The following is a 21,358-nucleotide window of genomic DNA, read 5'->3' on the forward strand; positions in this document are numbered from 1 at the left end:
AATGGCTTAGGTATCTAGGATAGGATATTATTTTAGGCTTCTGCATTTAACTTTCAATATTCATGAAAATACAGAAGTTAGCTCAGCACTTCTATAAGTTTGTCATTCAAACAGCTAACACAGACACATTATCAGCTAATTTCAGTTCATTGTTGCTCCGTATTTTGAACAGTAATATTTAAAATGTCTGCAAGTTTCTCAGAAAGTACATTGTGGTTATGTAATAACTCTGAATAAAGCTTAACAGCTCTCAAAACCTGCCACTGGAAGTGTGAAATATATTGGTAGTATGTAACCTTAACCTTAAAAACATGTGAAATATTAGTAAGCAGTCATTAGACATTTACTAAACTCAATGTTTTAAGTTTTGCTAAAGGGATGCTGCTGAGAACTACAATTTAATGATCCATCTGAGAAGACACAGGGTAAACTCACTATAAACCTTCCTCTGTCTTTCTATAGGTGTAAAAAAAATCCACGTCTTCCAGTTCTGATACAAGACAAGAAAACATTAGAAACATTTCAATGACTTCTTTTGCACACTGGGAAAGCTGAATGCTGAATTTTACTCTGATAGAAATATCTGTATCTTACTCTGAGGACAGAAATATCTATATCTTAACTGCACACAGTTTTGCTGATAACATTTGAGATTATCAAAATGTTAAAGATTATTTTCAGTACTCACATGACTCACCAGTTTTTATTTGATTTTATACTTTCATGATTTGCTCACTTTGGAGTGGGAGCTTTCAGTTTTGCTTCAGGTCAGGATCCCACCACAGAAACATCACCCTGCAAAATTCTGCATGTGGATCAGTAAAAATTCAGAACTGAGCGACCAGTATCAAGCAACTATTGCTGCAGGGATATAACCCACACATTAAAAGCAGATTCTTATCACTGTTTCAAACACATTTTTTTTCTCCACTTTTCATTCACATGGAAAATTCACAGGGGTAACTGAAAGTTACACTACTTTCCACCAGATCTGCGTAGCAAAATAATTCTACTCAAAAAGATTTGGGAAATATAACCCTGCAAAACATTACTGAAGGAGTCATGAGATACCCTTTCGAGCAAAACAATTTAAACACAACTTAGGCCTTGTTTTAAATAATGGACAAAAAAATCTTTTCTGTTTGCCCAATTTTAGGGACGATCAAAATGCTACTGAATTTCTACTTTTAATATTGTTTTGCCATGGATTAATATTTTAACAGAGCACCTGAAACCTCGCCTCATGTACACTAAGCAATATGAATGACATTCCCTATCATCTCTTAACAATGTACAATCTTCTTCAACCTGTAAAACAACTAATGATTTTATTCCACCAATAATTCAAACAGCATCTTCCCAAAATGTTATATCTGTTTTGTAAATTTCTGAATGCAAGACTATAATAAGTTTTTCTGATGGAAGTCCAGCTGGAACAAAGCTTTTCCCTCAGAGCAGTCCTTTTTCCCCTTACTCAAGCATGATGTTTACCCCTCAGCTAAAATCACCTTCATCTTAACATTTCATTTGCATCACTAAGTGGACTCTTCAGAAAGCTACAATTTGCAGATATACCTAACATTATAAACATCTCATGATCTTATAACAGGTTACATAGAAAATAATGAATTATCTTCTATCACAAAAATAACCAGCTCCTTGAGTCACGGGACAATATTTGGCTTGTATTTTTTGATGATATGTTTTAAAGAAGAGGCATGAAAAATTTCTGTCCTCTACACACCAGAAAACCTCCATGTAACTGGTGGGAACTTAACATTTTTGAGAATTTTCCCCCTTTGTCAAACTTGATTCAAAAGTTATTAGGCTGCACATTAGCAGTCTGATCACGTAAACTTCATTTCTTTGAGAAACCAGGCTGAAAGCAAAAAAACCCTAACAAACAATAACCAGCACAGAAACTACATTTACAGCTTGTTATAAGAAATAAGTTGACACTCCAATTTAAGAGACAGATTAAGCAGGCTTAAGCAGCATTTCCTTCAACCTGTAATTAAAAAAAAAAAAAAAGAAAAAGAAAACACACGTGACGCCAAGCCCCAACAGAAGCTCATGACTAATGAAGTTGCAAATGAAGCTCTGATCACAGCAGTCATCCATATTTCTGTAGGAAAAAAAAAAACCTTAAAAACAAAAAGCAAGACTTCAATCCAACATCATACTACTGTATGAAGACTCTTGAATAACAAAAAGAAAATGCTTCAATAAGTAGATGGGAGCAGCCTTCCTGCTACCCTTAGCTACGGTCACTCTTCCTTTTGACTCAAAGTCACAGAGACCCTGAGTGTCCTCAAATATTCTGATGCAGACAAAAAAGGAGAGGGGGGAACTAACTATCAGTGGTGTCACTGCTGATCAAACTAAGAACAGCAGCTCTAGTAGATGCATGTCTGTTATTGGCTTGCCAAACGCTACCCCTCAGACGTGAGGAATTATAAACCTCATTGTACAAGACCACTGAGGTTTTTTAAGACTACATAGCACAGAAAATAAGGTTTCTGTAAAATTATTCTGTAACATCAATTTTAGAACTACACTTAGAAGAGCCACATTTTCAGATGTGGAAGTCCCAACTGCTCCTCTAGACTCTTACAAATTAAATATATCTGCAGTCATGGATACGAGTTAACAAAGCTCAATTTCAGTCACGATGGAGTTTTCACAAACTGAAAGCTTCCAAAGACTATACAGATAGCAGGAAAAAGATATACCTATAGGAAACCTGAGCAAAAGCTAAGCAGCAGTCAAGAAATAGACTTTTAAAAGGTTGCTTTTCTTTTTCCTTACACACACCTTTTCATTTTTCTTAAAGAACTCATTTTCTTACATTATCAATGGCTAGCAGCACAAAAAGGATGGAAAGCAAGACAACAATGAAATCCCCTCTTAGGTAGTTCTGTAATTCTTTGACAAGCGAGAACCTGCTTTCTTCTACATCCACTATTTGCTCATGGCAGGATGACTGGAAGGCTCAATCTGTAGATACAAGTCAAATTACTCATTTTTTCTTTGACAGGGTTAAATTATTTTCTTATTGCACAGATGGTGGTTAAATGCAGTCTCCTGTATTAAAGCAGAAAGCTCATCCAAGGCATCTTCTTTCTTTGCCTTCTTCCAACATCAAATTGGAAAATTAGACTTCCACAGATCCTTGATACCTAATTAGTTATAAGATGAAGGATTAATTTGATGGTCTGTAGTTACGCCATAAAGAAAAGGATCATTTACTTAACATTGAATAAGCTGGGGGGGGGGGAGGGGGGGGGGAGAACAACAGAGTTCTTTGCTAGGGGTTCCATGGAATAATACCTCCAAATGAGCTCTACTTTTTACACCACAGGTGCTAAACAAGAACTACTATTGGAAGAGTGCGTCATGACAATTTTCTTCTCTGTTGTAAGATATCTAGCATCTCAAAATTTGTACTTCACTTCTATTGCTGAGTTTCGAGTAACAGGCAACTACAGAATAACTGTTTTGTATTTTACCTCCAAAAGCATACACCCTCCCCCCAAAAAAAAAGAAAAAAACCAAGAGAGACAAAGAGAGACAAAAGACAAAACTTCTTTCATATTACTCCCCTGCCCCTCCTCCTAATAGAGACTTTAGCAGAGCAATTTTTAAACCAACCACATTTTGAAGCACATTACAAAATTAATCTCATTTTCTGGATAGCACTCAGCCTCCCCTGGAATCAACTGCTTCTGTATAAAGCCATGTGGCCTGTTGATTCCACCCATTTGCACAGAATAACATGCATCTCTAAAGCATGCAGCAGCTGAAAACAGTGCCTCCATTACAACATTCACTTTCCTCTGAGGACCCCTACTTGAGCAATACTGAGCACAAAAGCTCAACACTGTGTTCCAAAATATAGTTACAAGACTAAAAGCAGATCTTTTTCCAAACATGTAAAAACAAAATACACAGATGAGGCAATAGTAAGACATCTTTTTCATAGTTGCCTTTTATTAAAAGTATCTGCCTTTTATTAAAAGTATCCCAGTACACCCTTTATTATGCTTTAGAACCAAAGTGTTTATATTTTTTTCTTAATGTGCCAGTGCCTTTATACAAAAAATAAATTTTCAGTGATATCAAAATGCCCTCAAATCTGGAATTCTTTTCTATTGTAGTTCTGATCCAAGTAAACATCACATTTCATATACAAATTACCTCTATTAACCTTACTAGAATTCTTCCCTCCTTCTGCTCTCCTCATGGCAAGTAAACAGTAACGTTATCGCCTAACACACCCAGGAGAATATCTCATAATGGAAAGCTATCTGTTTATAGTCTAAAAATCCTGATTCACAAACAATTTTAACAACTTGCATGTATCTACAAGATAATCCACAAGGGCTGCCTAGATGTAGCTGTTGCTGACATAGTTAACATTCCAAGAGAACAATGATTGAATCAGAGCTGGATAGAGAAATCCTCAAGAGTCACTGAGTAAAAGGCAACATATACACATTTCAAAATTTCTATGCATTTTACTGATTTCTGAGTTCTGAAGGTCTTGAACTAAGGTATTTACATGCTGAATTGGTCTAGTCTTGAAACTACTAAAAACGATCTGTGTACCTATTATGCTAGTTAACCAATATTACCTAAAACAATGCATATGGTGAAATGTTGGCTTCATTAAATCTAATTTTTCCCCAACTAACTTTAATGAAATGAGATTTCTCTTAGCAAAGGAACCCTTAAAGCAAGAATTGTCATACCAGGTAACTATGCTAGTCTTACCAATACCCTGAAAAACACCAGTAGTAGCAATTTGTATTAAAACAGCAAGTAGGAAGAAAATTAAGGTTCTACATTTGTTTAAGGGATCTTTCTAGAAAATAATACTATCATTCATTTATACAGGGTGACAGGGTTAGTTTCTTGTAAACTTGATTCACCTTCTACCTTATATTGTAACTGCATGATTCTACTTGATACAGTAAGTGCATGCTGGAACAAGGTAACTCAACCTATCATTACAATTTATATTGCACATCTAACTGGTGATATTTAGACAACAATTCTCAACATATTAAACTCAGATGTTTCCATCTTGTAACTCGCCAATACTTCCATGAAGCTCCGGTTGCTTGAATTTAATCACTGAAGTAATTGAAAGAGAAGATCGATGCAAAGACTGCAACAGCAGCTGCTATTACCACACCTAAAATAACAAAGGAAAATGCATTCAGTGAGTGGCAAGGGCAGCACAGTCAGCAGCAGCTACAGCGTGGAGGGCAGGGTCAAAGGTGAATGACAAGCAGAAGGAGAAACAATAAGAGCCACCCTAAAAACTATCTACTACTGCTAAGCCTAAATCTAAAGCTATGATATCAGATAATTCATTATAAAAGTTCTATTTCTAATCAGAGCAGGATCCTTCCAGCAATCCAGTTCATTGCATACTTCTGTAGTACCTTAGCCATGTCCTGGTCCATAAAATAATGCACTGACTCTGCACTACTGCCTAATTCTAGGAATCAGACTATGAAAAATAACAAAAATTTTAAGCTTTAAGAAACAAAAGCTATTAAGTTTTTTCTTTTCTGTGTGGCACTACATCTACTCTGTAAGTGTCTTTGTAGCACAACAGTCATTTTCCTCTTGATTAACATGCTTGTTACTGATGCAGTTGAGAAGACGACACACAAAAAAACCCCAAAATATCTGAATGATGATTCAAGGGAAAACATGTTTACATCCAAAGCAAACACATATTTACTGCTGTAACTGGAAGATTAAAGAGTAGTAATGTTCTATTTTCTAAGAATTAATAGAAAACAAAAGTTACTGTTTTGTTGACTAAAGCGTAAATGTATATTAATATGAAGAGACAGTCAAAACTCACAGCAAAGAGAACAGTACTAAGTGCAGATATATGAGAGCTGGACAAAGAATTATCATGGAGAAGCTGTATTTGAAAGAAGAGTTCTGTGTCTAGTGTTCCCTGAATTACTGAGGCTGACACTTAACACCCAAGCCCATATGTACTTGTCAGCTTCAGAAGAAGATGAGTCACTAGCTGATTTATGGATGCCTACTTGACAAAGCAATTCAACTGTGTTATTTTTTTTAAAGTATGTAACTATAGAAGCGCTGGCTCTCCAAAAAAGAAATAAAACGACATGAGCCTTTTGTATTGACTTGTAGGCTGAATGAATGAAACACTGGTTTTGTTCCAACAGAGGGCTGTGGTTCTTTCTTCCCCAGAAATACCCTGCACCTACAACACTGAAATGGGGACTCATTTTAGAAAAGTATTGTATTAATCTCACCAGTTAATTAATAATGCTGTGGAAGCTAACAGTACTGAAAGAGCCCATTATAGTTTCTGGATTGCCATAGCAAAATCAGGGCAGTAACGTACCCATATTTTGTTGAAGTTTCAACAGCAATGTTGCTTTTGTCAGTTGTTTCTGTCGTGTGTTATCCATGTTGTCAGTAACTGGACAAATATTAACTGCATGGAAATCAAGTGAAGAAGTAAATACCAGGTGAAAAGCTAACAATTATGTTTTACAGTTGAATTAATGCAAAAGGCCAAGAACTTCACATCAACTTTATAAAGTACATTTATGGTAGAAAAAACACCAGTTTATTGCAGTAGAAATGGTACAGTAGTAACAGCATAGTACTAAACTATTCTATATGGCTGGAAGATTAAACATAAAGAGAAAAAATACATTTGGGAAGGAGTTCCTCTTCCGAAACTAATTTTCCACACCCTGCTTCCAGAGTAACATATCCAACCCCCTTTACATAACCTGGGGAGAATTTGACTACTCTGAGATGGAACCACCAAAATGAATCATTAACTACCTTCCAAGATCAGTTTTCCCTTCAGAGCCATTTGTCCAGAGTTCAGGCAACATGCAAAACCCACTGCCACTAGAAGAGTGAGCCCATCATCATTTCCCTACCCAACAGCTATAAATGCTTTTTTTCAAAGCACAGAAATTCCTTTTTGAACATCCCCTAAAAATACACTTTCAGAGCAGGCATAGAGGACACATTCCCCTTTGGAACAATTACTAAATCCTTAGACTGCTCAGCCAGGATGTGAGAGCTTGACTGTGTTTACAGACTGATGGGATTTAAACCCCTACCTGTTTCCTTTCCAAAGACTTCCCTAATCATTTGGCTATATCCAGCTTGTTGGATATAGAGGGGGAGGAGAGAATGAAGGGGATTAATCTTCAGTCCTGTAGCTGAACTCGTTAATTTGTCCCACACAGGGCAAGCTTGCTTTGGACTATGCAGTTCAGTGATAAGGCTACTTGATAGTGGTGGGACAAAGGTTTTCAATTTGCATTCCTGTTCCCAGGATAGTTTGCTAAGGCATCGCTTGTCAAAAGTTCTGATTTCAATTCAGTAACTACTATTGCAGGCATCTTCTGGACAAGTAAACAGTAAGAGAAAGTGTTTGTGCTATTGCAGGGAGACCTGGATGTCTTCAGAAAGAACAGAATGGGCATGCTGAGATAAGAACAAAGACTAACAGATTGTTCTTGTTCAGAAGATGAAGAACAAAACCCCACAGCAGTACCAGATACCAAGTTTTAGCAGTCCATGGAATACTAATCTAAATAAAAACAGATCTCCCATTTCCAGAGCGGGGTTGTCAATCACCTATAAATTACAAATTATAAGTTGAGTAATGAAGCACATCCCTTGTATGATTCATATGAAAATGATTCATGGAAAAGTGCTCTCTCTATCATATAATTATCTATGGGGGAAATGTATAATCTAGATGTGTGATCAGAAAGGTTGTTTCTGTCATCAGATGAGTCACATGCACGATTGTCTTCAAAACCTTCTTAAGCCAAACTTGCACAGGATCTGTTGTTACACAAAAGCACTGAAACTAGACATTTAGGACCTGCCTTTAAGCCATTTTTATACCTGAACCCACTGACTTTGTATAGGATGTACTACAGCAAAGCAATTAATAACTGTCCAATATGAAACTTAACAGGATAGCAAGATAAATAGATATACACACATACATATGTATACATTAAGCATAAACATTGCTTTGAGATCTCTCTGGAAGCTGCACATACATGTAAAATAAAAATAAGGACACAACATTTCAATGCAAGGGGTGATTTTTTGAAGAGAAATTATCACATATTTCTGAAGCCTACTGGTCCACAATGACACTGTAGTTTCATCATTATTTTTTCCGTGCAAAGGAAAACACACCCTCATCTGCCTAAAATATGAGCAGAAATCTTCAACTAGAGTAAATGAATTATGAATTGTTGCAAGATAGGTTTTTAAGGAAGTACCTTAACTAGCACAGTAAGAGCACTACATTCTCTCCAAACTATGTATAGTTTTCAATTCCCTAAAATAACATATCACTTTTAGAGAAGCTGACTGCATTTCTCGGGTCACTTTTGAAGTCTAGATCCAGCAGGTTTCTTTCTGCTTTAGTTTTGATGAGCAAGTAGGATAGTTTTTGCCCTCTAACTTTATGTTTCTTTGTACCTTCATAAGAACTGCTGCACTTTTCTGAAGGTAACTTTTGAAGCTGCACATCAAGGCAGCAATACTCACTTGCTCGGGGCGGGGGGGGGAGAAAGAGGAAACAAGAAAAAATAAAGTAGCACCCTTGAGCTATTTAGTTACCAAAGGCATTTATGCCATTATGTTATGGAAGACTTGCATTTGAAGCAGCTGTAGTATAAATCACACAAAGAGTTTTCAAAAGCAGATGCTTTCTATTACCAATTATATGAATCCTTAATTCTTCATTAATTCTTCAGTTTGCTAACAAAGATGGGGAAGTGATTACCATTACTGAAGTCTTATTTATGTTTATCCACTTAGGGTATTTAACACACCACCACCACTCCCTGCACCAAGGAGTAGCAGGGATTTAGTAAAGTCAATGATAAATGCAGAGCTTTCAATTGCTTGCATTAAAGCACCTTGAAACTACAGTGTTAGAGCTATTTATACCTTTCAATTATAAATAGGTCAGTTTTTATTTTCTATTTTCCACGTAACAATTTTAAAGCATGACCCAGTAGTGACCTCACTGGAGAGCATACAAGGAATCAAGAGAATTAAACTGTAGGAGACAGCAGCAGAGGCCGTACTAAGCAAGCACATAAAACTGATCTTCTCAAAAAACCTTTATTTCATATGTTTTGACTAGAAGCTGCTTAAAAATAAATCTTTTGGCTATACTGATTAGATTCTCTTCTTCTCAAGTGCATATTTTAAAGAGCAACAAAAAAAAGAAATTATTTGAAAAGCCTGCTCATGTTCTTGAATTTTAAACAATTCTTTTTGTCAGCAAACTTCCCCCAGAACTTCACTATGGATAGCATTTCCAGTTAATTCAAGGTTGGTGCCTAAGACCACAGGAATTTTGATACAAACAGAAAGGCTGATGTCAAAATTCACTACAAACCAATTTTTATACCATTACCAAATATTGAATATTATTAATAAAGATAGTGCTAAGCTTTGAGAAACAACAAATGCTACCCAATTGGAATGACACAGGGGAAACCTCAAACCCTCATTATGACACAAAAACATGTTTACAGCAATACTTACACACTTCATACCAAAGTACCAATAAAAATCAAATTGCAAAATTAATGCTTTTTCTTACAATGCAGAACAGTCTTCTTACACAGTTAACAGGTCTAATTTCTAAAACGGCCTTCCTGGCGTTAATAAAAGTGTATAAAGAACTTGTGATTTTAACAAACCACAAGTTAATAATGCCATAACAATAATTATCACAATCAAACAGCATTGTGCTGTTCAAGCATTATTATTATCATTGCTATTAACAGAACCCATTCTACGGACAAACTTCATGGTGTTCACTGGGACAAGGCCAGTCTCAGTTTTTTTCCAAAATCCTCTTTGTATATTTTTCCCTTTCCTCTGCTATGCACTTAATTTACATTTTTTTTAAAAAAAGAAAGTAAATCCCACACAGCTAACTCTATGACCAGCAAGATACAAGAACACAGAAACTCATTTTTGTGAGCTACCTGGGCATAGTTTTACATGTATTAATGGCATCAAATCTATATTAATGGTATCAAATCTTTGTGATGCATTGCTGTTAGTCTAATCGTGCTTTCTTCCTACCTCCAGATCATACATCCTTACATAAGCAATAAAGCTCAACTGAATCATCTCCTCTCTCCCTCCCACGCCTACCTCCACTGCTACAACAATATTAATTTGCTTCCCTAAGCTACACTAATTTCTCAAAGCTCAGTAATAATTAGCTTTAAGATTATTAAACTTACTCTTATAATGCAAGAGAGATTTTTACTGGCTTTCCTGTTTTTCTTGAGGTTCTTGAGCTGTATACATCTTTTACTTCTCAAGATAATGAGTCAGATTCACTGCTAACAGGTTTAGTTAAAGCCCAGGAAAACTGATTAATTTAGAAAGAGGTAAGAATTTATGGTTAGCTCTGAAATTAAGAAACTCAAAAAATCCTCCAAGTAAACAAGTAGGTCAAGTAGAATATCAGTAGTCACAGTTCAACCTACACAGCAAGCTTGTGGCTAGGTTTTCCATTTTTTGTCCCTAGATACCAACATCAAAAAGTGTCCAAAGTTCTTATCTGAGAACTAGTGTTATGTTTTTTAAAATTCCAATTATAAAACTGTAACCTGTAGCTCGTATTCACATTGATGGGGGAAAACAGGGAAGAAAAGAAATTTCTTCCATAAGATCACAGGAAGTATTATTAGATGCATTTCAACTACAGATTTGACTCCTACGTTGAAATCAAAGCCGTATGGGGGGGAAAAAAAATTAAACCCAAAACAACAATAGGAAACAACATAAACCAGAAATATTCAGAAAAAGAAAGTCAGTAACTACATTATAGCAAAATATCTGTATTAAAAGGAATATAACAGTCTCATAAAGAGGTCATAAACTTATAAGACATTCAGTAGAAAATGAAAAGCTCTCAATTTTCTTTCCATTCCGGGTGAAACACAAAACTTCAGTTTTGGGTACTGCATTTGATGCATAAATGAAAACGCTCAGAACAAAGAAAGGTACTTTGTATTTTTGAAAGAGTCAGGTTCTAGCATGAGAACTTCCTGAAAAACACATTAGACTATATATGTATTTTTGAATATTTAGTGAGAAAACAGTACATTTGACCAAAGCTCTCAACTTCTTATTCTAACTTATTCTAAGTAATATGAGAACTACTCAGCTCTTAAACCAGCAAAGTTGAACTACTGAAAAAGTAACCAGAATATAAAGCTTTACAGGTTTTTATTACAGTTTATTTGCCAATATAGGATCATCCTTAATTCACGTGCAGAGTAATGTATGCAAATCTTGTTCAACTGAACTGTAGTTCATGAGCTGCAACTATGCTTGCACAGATAATGCAGTGAAAGAGCAAAATACTTGAGAGATGAGAGAGAGGTCTGTTACAAGTCAAATACAAACACTACAAGAACCCTTACCACTTTTCACACATATATTTAAACTGTAATTAGATTGATATAAACCCTTAGAGCTTGATATGAAGTAAGCCAACTTTAAGCATACCCATATCTAGATAACACTGTTCTATGCCATTAGTCAACATTTTCGTAATCCGTGATGCAGTCTATCCTAGTTCTCAGATACTGTATTTACCTGTGTTAATTTCCTCTGCTATATGGATATCTTCAGCTTGCACAGATTGATCCAACATCTCAACAAAACGTTCCTGAATTTCTCCAGCGGCCTCATCACCGAACTTATAATCACTGAGCATTACACTGGATCCAGCAACAGGGACAAACAGTCTTTGAGGTAAGACGTGATATTCCCTCTCAAAATCTAAAAGAAAAGGGGGAAAAAGTACCATCTAAACAAAAGCCTTGCCAGTTATGATAAAATTCCTCATTAATCTCTCACCATAAGATAAAGCTATTGCAAAAGAACTGCTCAAGGTTTCCCATGTAAAAATCCTAGTTTCAGGCATGGCTTTTTTAGTTGTTACTGTTTTACAAACATTTTGGCTGCTATTACACTGATTTATATTCTTAAATTAGTCTCTCCAGAAATACCTGAGAAACCTCCAAAACAGACCATAAAATGTTACACAGACCTTTTTTCATGTTTAGAATGACTAGCAGAAGAACTCTGGGAAAGACTGCAGATAAGAACGTACACAGAACAGCATATGATTTCAACACCACAAAGGATTGCAAACGCTTGGCTGCTTTATGCCATACTTAAAGCCATAAAGTACGGGTGCCACCTAAAGAGGAAACCGAAAACTGCATGCAATGGAAAACAACTTTAAATGATGCAGGTTGGATGAAGTTGGCTACCACAAAAACGAACCACATTATCCTAAAATAAATGGTAGTTCTGAAGATGAATTGGTTTTCCTTACACAGTCAACCCATTTCCATTTCTCTTCTATTTTTTCTAAAATCACTACCAAAGACAGTATCTTTTAAAAGGCTTCCCTTTATATAAGATCTTCAAATTGATCTTTCAATTAACTAATAACATTTGGTTTTAAAAAAAACAACAAAACCAACACAACAACAAGAAAATAACTTGATACCATTGCACTGACCCAAAGAAGTTTAAACAATCACCCAGCATGAGCTAGGGGATCTAGTCTCAGTATATTCCCCCTTAGTTTTTAATATAATCATGATAGGAAGTTTTATTTTCATTAGATCAATTTGCATTGTGTTCTGGCCTCTGCATGGTGCTCTGTTAAATTCAACCTAATGCAATTATTCATGGTGCTGAAATAAGACCTACTTCTTTAAATGACACAAAGCTTGTAAAATGGTATTTGATTAAGAGAAGTAAGTTCAGGGAGCAGAGACAACACAGATGATATATTTGTATAGTTACTTAACAAAAAAGTCAGGATACTTCTTCACATCATAATCACCACATACAATACCATATTTAATTTAATGGAGATGAACTATTGAACTTCAGAGCTCACGTCCACTAGCATTTGTAACATAGGTGATATAAGAACAGGGAAGGCCACGTCCAGCTGGTTCTGTGAATCCTATTAAGTTTTAGCATATTCACTATTAATACGAATACCATAGAGTGATTTAAAAAAAAAAAAAAAAGGGAAAAAAAAAAAGAAAAGAAACAAGAGAAAAAGTCAAGGCTGCCAAACAGAAATTGTGCCATTTGCTTTTTATTCTGCTCTAACCATACTGGAACATCACTACACCAGCAGAATTTTCTACAAGAACCAAAATTCACTGCAGATGTAAGCTGTTTTTTCTTTGAATTCCTACTTTTTTTGTGAGGTCCTTCATTTATAATGAGATCTTCAAATAGTATTTCACAACGATCACTCAATGTATTTATTATGTCTCTTTTCAAAGCCTGCAAGGACAAAGCAAAAACATCAGTAATATAAAAGCCATTTGCAAAGCTTTTGACTAGTAAGAAACAACAAAAGAAGTCCTTCATAGGTTTAACCCCTGTTGAAAGAATAGTTTTTCCAGAAAATCAAAACTCTAAAGAGAATTAAAAAAAGTCCAATAAAATGAAGCTAACGTCAAAAGAATTAAAATCAAAAAAGAAAACAACAAAACAAAAATGAAAAGCTGAGGAAAATTTTAGTATTGTTAGAATAAGAACTGACAACTTCTAGACATCACTATTAAAAATAAACAAAAATAATCACAAGGCATTGACTCAGCAAGGAAAAAAAAATGATCACTGAACAAATAAATCTGTATTTTCCCACGACACATACAAAAATATAGTCTGTTACTTTTTCTCAATTTTAAGAAAATTTGTCACAGCCTAATCACTTTGACAATTTCTGCAAAGATTCATCAGAGAACAGCCTTAGCAACAGAAGACATAACCTACTAAAAGTAAAAAGGGAACTGAATCCATCACACATGCACACAGATGGTTTCTAAAACAATCCATTATGTTTAAGAGGATGAACATTTTGACCCCAGTTTAGACCATGTCATTTTGGCAAAGAAAAATCAGTATGACAAATCTTATGTATTTCAGAAAAAACATTTCTGATGAACTGACAACCTTTTTACTACCTGAATAGCTTCTTTAACTTTTGGTTTGTTGTTATGTATGTAGGCTCTGCATTTCACAGCACCTTTGAGATTTATGGAAGCACTGCAGACCTGGACTGTAGCTGTTGATCTATGACTTGAACCCTGGGACTGAGAAATAAACATGTTTCAGTTTTATCTTGTTATCAAGGCCTTGCAGCATAAGTAATAAAAAACAGAACTAGGAAATTAATAGCATACCTTAAGATGTTTTCATATAACCTGCTTTCCCTCATAATTTCTCTCTCTAAGGTTTTTTTGTTTTGTTAGTTAAGACTGAGAATCTCTCTCCTTTTCCGTTACGTAACATGTATTTACTTTTCCAGACATTCCATTTCTTGCGATTTAAATATTTGTGTCTATAAGATTTGTGTCTATAAGATTTCCAAAACTTTTCAGGCAAGTGGCTTGTGGCTAATATTAGTATTGCAATCTAGAAACCTTTTTAAGATTATTTTTTTAAACTACGAAGTTTTTATGTTTACTATATAGTAAGCATAACCTATGGTATCCTGAGAGTCATCCCATCAGCCAGTACTAAATTATAAACGTGGTCACATTTAAAACTGTACCAAACTGTTGCCTAGAAATACTTGCCCTAATTACCAAAACAAGGAGTGTCCTGCATGAAGCACTCTAAGACAACACCTGGAAACATGAGGATGCGCAACTTCCACATGAACTGCATAAACTACTTCTGCCAAAATAAAAGCTTTCCTTTCTTTGGCAATTAACCATTAGAACAATGTAACAACAAAAGAAGCCGAGATACTCATCAAGTCTTTAAAATGGCATTTTATACATTTCTAAAAGTTTTGCTAAGCATAACTTTAGAGAAACCAGGAACTACCTGACAAAACAGGATGGCCTGTGCTGTGCAAGAAGCCTACAAAACAATGCCTGGACACATTTGGACTTTAGGACCTAGATTTGGGCACCTAATTCAGGGTTCAAGTCAGCATAAACTCTGGTAAACTCCTGACACAGACCCAACAGCTGCAGATTATGATTCAGCTCACAGGATCTGTACCTTAATCCAAAACTAGTGGCTGAGCTTCTGACAAAAGCATTCAAGTAAATAGCTAGCCATGGCAGGCAGAAGCATGGGGGTGATTCTGAACTTCAGAACGATGCAAAGTCACCTTAAAATCAATGTATGCAGGTATGTACAGGTATCCTACTATCAAATGAATAAGTTTGCTGGACTTATTTCTGTAACCAGTTTTTCAAATTTTCCTTGCAGCTGTACTGTGCAATTCTTAGACAACGTGGTTATCACAGCATGAGAATTTCCAAAGACACAAAATATGCAGATCTGTCCACAGTTTCACAGTCAATATCCATGGGGGAATAAAAAGTCTTAGCATGAAGTAAGCTGGATTTCTAGACAATAATTCAGAATGTTCTTTTATTTTTTATTCTATAAGATAGCAGAGGTTATACTTTACAAACCACTGAATACTTACCAGCTGTGTCAGAACCTTGACATCAGAAAACTGAGTGCTGGATTGAGTATTTCCTCTTAACTTTTTCTGAGGGAAAAAAATTCTTTGTGTCATGAAACAGGAAAAAAATCTCCCCAAATCAAAATCTCCTCACTATGGTATAAAATGTACCCTAGTTTATAGCTTTTAAGAGAGAAAAATGGCACACAGAAAACAGCCATGAGAATATAATTACAAAACTAAAAGGAGAGATGAATGCATCAGCCAAACAATGTGTTCCCACTCTTTGTTAAACATTTAGGTCTTCAAAATCTCATCACCTACATTCACACCTTACTCAGGTTCTTTAATGAGACAGCATATAGAAAATTTTTTAGTCAGACTTCACATATAATTATTGTGTTTGCATTGCCAGAGGAAGAAGAGGCAATTTGCAGCAATGAAGATGGGATACATAATAAATACATAATGAAACAGTCCTGCGTTATTAGTTACTTGAAATAGGCCAATTAGATCAACAAATGTACAGAAGACATCTCAGTCAATGCTTTATCACACTGGAGCTTCTAACTACACATCTATTAGAATTCAATTCCTTGTTGTTCGGTACTCACCTGCCCTTCCAGTAGTTCTATATCATCATCTTTAACTTGTCCATTGATCAGGAAAACACTGTTTTCTATCTGTTTTGACCATCGATTTAATCCATTCTTTAAAAAAAGTGAAAACACAGAAATCTCATAAGAGGAAAGAGAATTTCACTAAAAGAGTTGGACAGTTATCATGCTGAAAATTATAGAAATACATGTTTCAACAGTCACTCCGAGAGAGTTTTAGAGTCTCTGAAAAACCTGTCTATATGTTTTTCCAAAGCTAAATCTTAAAATCAACATATTCAGAATATATCTGAAATATTAAGAAACAAGCATTTCAAAATATTTAAGTGCTACCCCAGGGATTTTATTTTTGTAGAGAGGAATGCAGCCTATTGAAAGTAAATTCATATTAAAAGTACCCCATACCCCTGTTCCAATTGGATGTAACCTTTACTAGTTGAAGCAGAAGAGACTTTAGTTGGAACAATCATGACACTTGCTAAATAATTTTGAGCAAAGGAAACTGTCAACGCTAAGCACAGCAGAAGAAAAGCTATCCGCATTTTTTATACTATGAATGCTTCAGAGTGACTTCAAATTACATTTAAAAGAGGAATAACTGCCAAACATTCTCTGCTGACTACTCCTACTCCTCTACTCACATTACTCAAATCTTTCACTCTCATTTAATTTTCAACAGAAAAAGTAGTGTAGAGACCAACTACAAAACTGGTGCAGCCAGTTAGTTACCTTGGTATACTTCTCCAAGTCATGGTTTGGTGAAGTAGCAAGAAGTGGGATGTGAATATTAACATTTACTGTGCAGTCCAAAGCTAACCAGGAAGCAGACAGAGCACACTGATATTTCCAATCTGCTGGTTTAGCTGAACTCTAAGAGCAGAAATAAGCAATAAAGCATCTACACAAAACACTGTATAACTCAGAGATTTTTTTGAAACATTACTTGTCATGCATTAAAAGCTGTATATGACACACAGGATGATGAGCTCACCTTTGGATCTTGTACATCATAGGTTCGGCAAACTACCCTTTGCTACTTAAAGAAAAAGGACCAGTGGAAAGCAAAAACATGAATAAGAATAATTTGCAATTACTTTGTCCTTTACTTCCTTGTTGAGCTAAATTATGCTTTAAAGAAAGTTCTCAACTTTCAGTAGTGTAAGAAAGTGGAAAAACATTTGACTGTAAACTCCAACTATCATAGTGATGCTGTCCCATCTCTTACAAATATATTAAGATCAATAGGTATTCACAGGGAGAACCACCAATACACCAATTTACAATTTGTCCTTGTCTCCCCCACCCTGCTAAGAAAAAACCTTGCTTTCTCTCCTTGTATTATCTCATTATCAACAGACCCAGCATTCTTCTGCAGCACTAGTCCAGATCCCATGTGCCCACTACTTCCCCACTTCCATGTACGTACCATTGGTAACAGCAAGCTCAAGAAGCTATACAGTATTTTAGATGTTTTCCTCAATTTATGCAAATCAAAACTGACTGGGGAAGGCATAATTTGATGCCACCACACACCTAACCTTAACACTAAGAAGTGATGGAAATTTTGCAAGGATAAGAGGGTCAATAGTCTTACTCATGGCTAACCAGAAAACTCCATGATTTCAATTCAGTGATCTATGCCTTGCTGAACTCAAAAACTTTCCCCTCCCAGTTTATCATTTATTCAGAAATAACTACAGAAACAAGGTTGGGGGTAGCAGTCTCAAGCAATAAAGCTTGCTCATAAAGGATACTTCTTTGTAGCAGAACAAATCTGAAGAGCTGCTCTGTCCGAGACCTCTTCCTCAGAAGGTTTCCAGAGCCTTCTTTTAGTCAAGGACTTTTCCACTGAGAAGATTAGCTAAAGATGAAAAAAGTATTATGGATTTTTCCACAAAAATAATGCATTATAATTTCTGGAAAATAGTCTTGCACTAAAGTTCTAAGCCCAAGTGATATCATAATTATGCATAAACAGAAAATATAGCTTATGTCACCAAAATGTCACATTAAAAGAACATTCAACAAAGATTCATAGGCAACTACTCCAAAGCGAAAGTTGCTTGTGAAATCTTAATTCAGCTTCCTTATAAGCTGAATCAAGAAACACACATTCACATATTCAACCTGTTTGCCTTTCTCCCTACAAAAATATTACAGCTTTATGCCTATCAGTTGAGGATCTGGAAAGAGAGCTGTGCAAAATAGCTACTAATTCAAAAAACGAAATTTTAATTCAGGAATCACTGATCACCTGGACACAGCTCACCTTTGTTTCTGGCTACTAGTTTCAGTAATCACAACTGAGATGCAGTTGCATTGCATTGCCAAAACTGAATCTTGGACCTTAGGCTTCAAAACCTACTCATGTTTAAATTGCTTATCATGCTTCCCTTATGAAAACAATAAAATGAACTTACATCTACAGAACAGAAACTAAATGTGGCACTAGATGCCTCAATACTGTAATAAAAATGTATTCCAAGTCTATCAGAGAGTAGATTGTTCTAAGTAGTTTTTAAATATAACAGCACACCCCTAAGTCAAATATCACTAGTTCTATACAAGATATTCCTTTTAAAGGAATCAGAACTATAGATCTTTCATTATTGTAAACATCTCTAATCTGAACAATTCATTCAGACAAAAAAAGGCTAACATGCTACCACTACCAACAATTGCGTCACAAGGATTTAGCTTAATATAAACCCTGAAGATGTTTTTCTTAAGCTAGAATGTCCACTTTCAGTAAATGCAGTAAGATTTACTATTGCAGTAACAAACATCACAAGAAACAGAAAGTTAGCAAATACAAGCTGTGGTACAATTCCACAGGACAGCAATTTCTGAGGTTTCAGTCTCAAAACCATACATCAAAGGAGAACATTTGTGCTTTTAGAAAGCAAGCAACAAAACAACCATATATACTCAAGACGATAGAAAATTATTCAGCTACACACCTAAAGATATTCCTGTCTTTCCACCAGGAATTATACTTACCTTGCGCAAAGCATTTTGACTGTCTTTTGACATTTCTGGAGTTGCAATAATAAATACACCAAGCACTAATAAGCCTCCAGGAAGCATTCTAGAAACCTTAAAAAAAGAAATGAACATGTATTAATAGGAAGCAGAGATCTAGCAACCATGTAGCTTGATATATCAAAAATTTCTAATGAGACAAGTATGCATCAAGAGCAGAAATGAAATAAGCAAGACTGTTTTTCACTTATGGGTTCCTCTGAAATGTAGGAACACAGCACCTTGCAAGTTTTCTCACTTCAGTCCTACCAAGTCTCTATTTCATCATAAACTTTGAAAACAATACAGATATTTTGGTTTAAAATATCTGTGCCTAGCATGGCTAGGAAGGTTCTTTTACTTCAAGAAAAAGGCTTGAGATTACACAAGCAATAAGATAGTTTTTGCAAGTCTTCTTTCCTTTCTGTTCCTCCCACCCCCTTCATTAATTCATACTGTGCTACCTGACTGGCGTGTGTAGTTATCCATTCTTCATCAATGGATGCCAGTTTTGAAGGACTGATGTTGTCTTCCTTCTGCTCTTCCTTTGGAGGTGTTCGAACAGCCCGAATTATGTAGTCTCTTTGTGGGGAACACTTTCAAAAACATCAATATAAGCAAATATACCAAGAGGTTGAGCAAATAATTCCTTCCTGAATTTGCCTTTGCCTTAAAGCCTTGTTTAGTGATGTTTTATCTTCAAGGTTTTAATTTCTTTTCTGCGTCATATCTTTCACAAAACGATTTTAAAAGACTCAAGTAGTTGGTTCACACTGCAAACCCTTTACAGAAGTCCATTCTGGTCATATTACCACCCTTCTGCACTATACAAACTCAATGTGATGTTACTGGACTTATCCCAGATGATTAAAGCCAAGGGGGCTTTCCCCTGTTAACAGGAATGAATGGAACAGACTTCAAATGTTTCACACTTACCTGCCCTATTAACAGGCCAGTGACATAAGGCTTTAATTTTGTGCTGAGGTCTGAAAGATACTGCCCAATAGCTTCCTCAACAAAGTAAGTTCTACCCATTGCTGCAGGTTTAAGACTAAGTATTGTAGTTTCAACCTACAAAACAAATAATGTATAAAGTCAAAGAAAGTATATATACTACACCGGTTACCTGACAATAAGAGTCTCACACAAAGATCCTGAATAGATTAATACTTCATCTGTCAACAAAGGTTAGTTAAGTAGCTTTACAATCTGCAAGTTTGTTTCTTTAAAAGAAAAACATAACTCTCTATACTAGAGGAAGAAACATGTGACCCTTATTTGAAAGAAAACTATTTTAAATACCTGCCACTGAAATGACACAGCCAGTCATGCAAGCAAATGCTAGGAAAAAGCAACAATTCCTTGCTGCTTGCTGCTTCCTGTTCCTTGCAACAATTCTCCAAGCAACAATTTCTTGCTGCATCATGTTTCATCAGAGGCCAGAATGAAAAGTGTGCATTTTTGCATTCACATCCCTCTTTGAGGGACTTCCTAAATTCCATGCTTGTACTTAATGCCATGCACAATTTTCATTCCAATTCCTAAGGCATTCAACGTACAGCATCTGTGGACTATCCAAAAGGCCATCTTTAAAGCTCCCATCAGTAGCCATATGAATCCAGGGCATGAGGACTGCCACAGACATTCCTCCCTTCCATGTAGATCTATTTTGAAACAGCTTCATGCATTGAGTGCATGCACTTCATTCATGACTTTCACAAAAATTAACTATGAAAACGCTGAAGCCAAAGAGCACATGGTGAGGAAGCAAAGGGCATTCTTAAGTCCCCGCAAAGGTGTCTGCTGAAGAAAGCTGCACAGGGATGGCGGAGCTGGAGCTCTGGACCGGGGCGAGGAGGAAGGCTGTCACCCACCTCACCTCACCTCAGCCCACACGGCCGGGCCAAAAGCACCTCTGCATCCGCCTGTACCTGCACTTGAGCCCGGTCCACAGCTCAGCGGTCGCTCCCGCACCGCCTCAGGCCGCGGGCCACCCCCAGCGCTCCCCACACTAGCCTGACAGACGCGGCCACCACTGAGTCCCCGAGCTCGGCCACCGTCAGCTCAGCGCCCCCGACGCTGCCTCAGCAGTGCACTGAGGTGGCCAATGCGCGCGTCACCAGCAGGCGCCACTCGCGCCCCGGCACAGAGGGATGAC

General features: G+C 36.2%; 1 protein-coding gene across 6 annotated transcripts; it reads right to left on the reverse strand.

Annotated features, from left to right (window-relative positions):
- Nucleotides 1–3,963: 3,963 nt before the first annotated feature.
- ODR4 (odr-4 GPCR localization factor homolog) lies at nt 3,964–21,343 on the reverse strand. Of its 6 annotated transcripts, none has more exons than XM_075507818.1 (14): nt 21,085–21,343; nt 20,137–20,271; nt 19,665–19,796; nt 19,180–19,275; nt 17,934–18,040; nt 17,171–17,207; nt 16,909–17,049; nt 16,177–16,272; nt 15,584–15,649; nt 14,100–14,228; nt 13,323–13,413; nt 11,689–11,874; nt 6,401–6,493; nt 3,964–5,197 (listed from the first exon to the last, which is right to left on the reverse strand). In XM_075507818.1, exons 2-14 carry the CDS (start codon nt 20,233–20,235, stop codon nt 5,130–5,132), a joined length of 1,341 nt encoding a protein of 446 aa, XP_075363933.1. In that variant the 5' UTR covers nt 20,236–20,271; nt 21,085–21,343; the 3' UTR covers nt 3,964–5,129. The 6 variants fall into 6 exon arrangements, with proteins under 6 accessions (XP_075363933.1, XP_075363932.1, XP_075363931.1 ...); XM_075507817.1 differs by having other exon boundaries at nt 21,080–21,343; XM_075507816.1 differs by having other exon boundaries at nt 20,760–21,343.
- Between the last annotated feature and the right edge of the window lie 15 nt (nt 21,344–21,358).

This window comes from Mycteria americana, chromosome 7 (genome assembly GCF_035582795.1).
Source record: "Mycteria americana isolate JAX WOST 10 ecotype Jacksonville Zoo and Gardens chromosome 7, USCA_MyAme_1.0, whole genome shotgun sequence".
NCBI classification, from domain to species: domain Eukaryota; kingdom Metazoa; phylum Chordata; class Aves; order Ciconiiformes; family Ciconiidae; genus Mycteria; species Mycteria americana.

Coding starts and splice junctions, on each gene's coding strand:
- ODR4 (XM_075507818.1), bottom strand. CDS start 20,235: ATGGGTAGAACTTACTTTGTTGAGGAAGCTATTGGGCAGTATCTTTCA. Junction 16,273..16,908: donor ACTTGGAGAAGTATACCAAG/GTAACTAACTGG, acceptor CTTTTTTTAAAG/AATGGATTAAATCGATGGTC. Junction 5,198..6,400: donor GAAACTTCAACAAAATATGG/GTACGTTACTGC, acceptor TTGTTATTTTAG/GTGTGGTAATAGCAGCTGCT.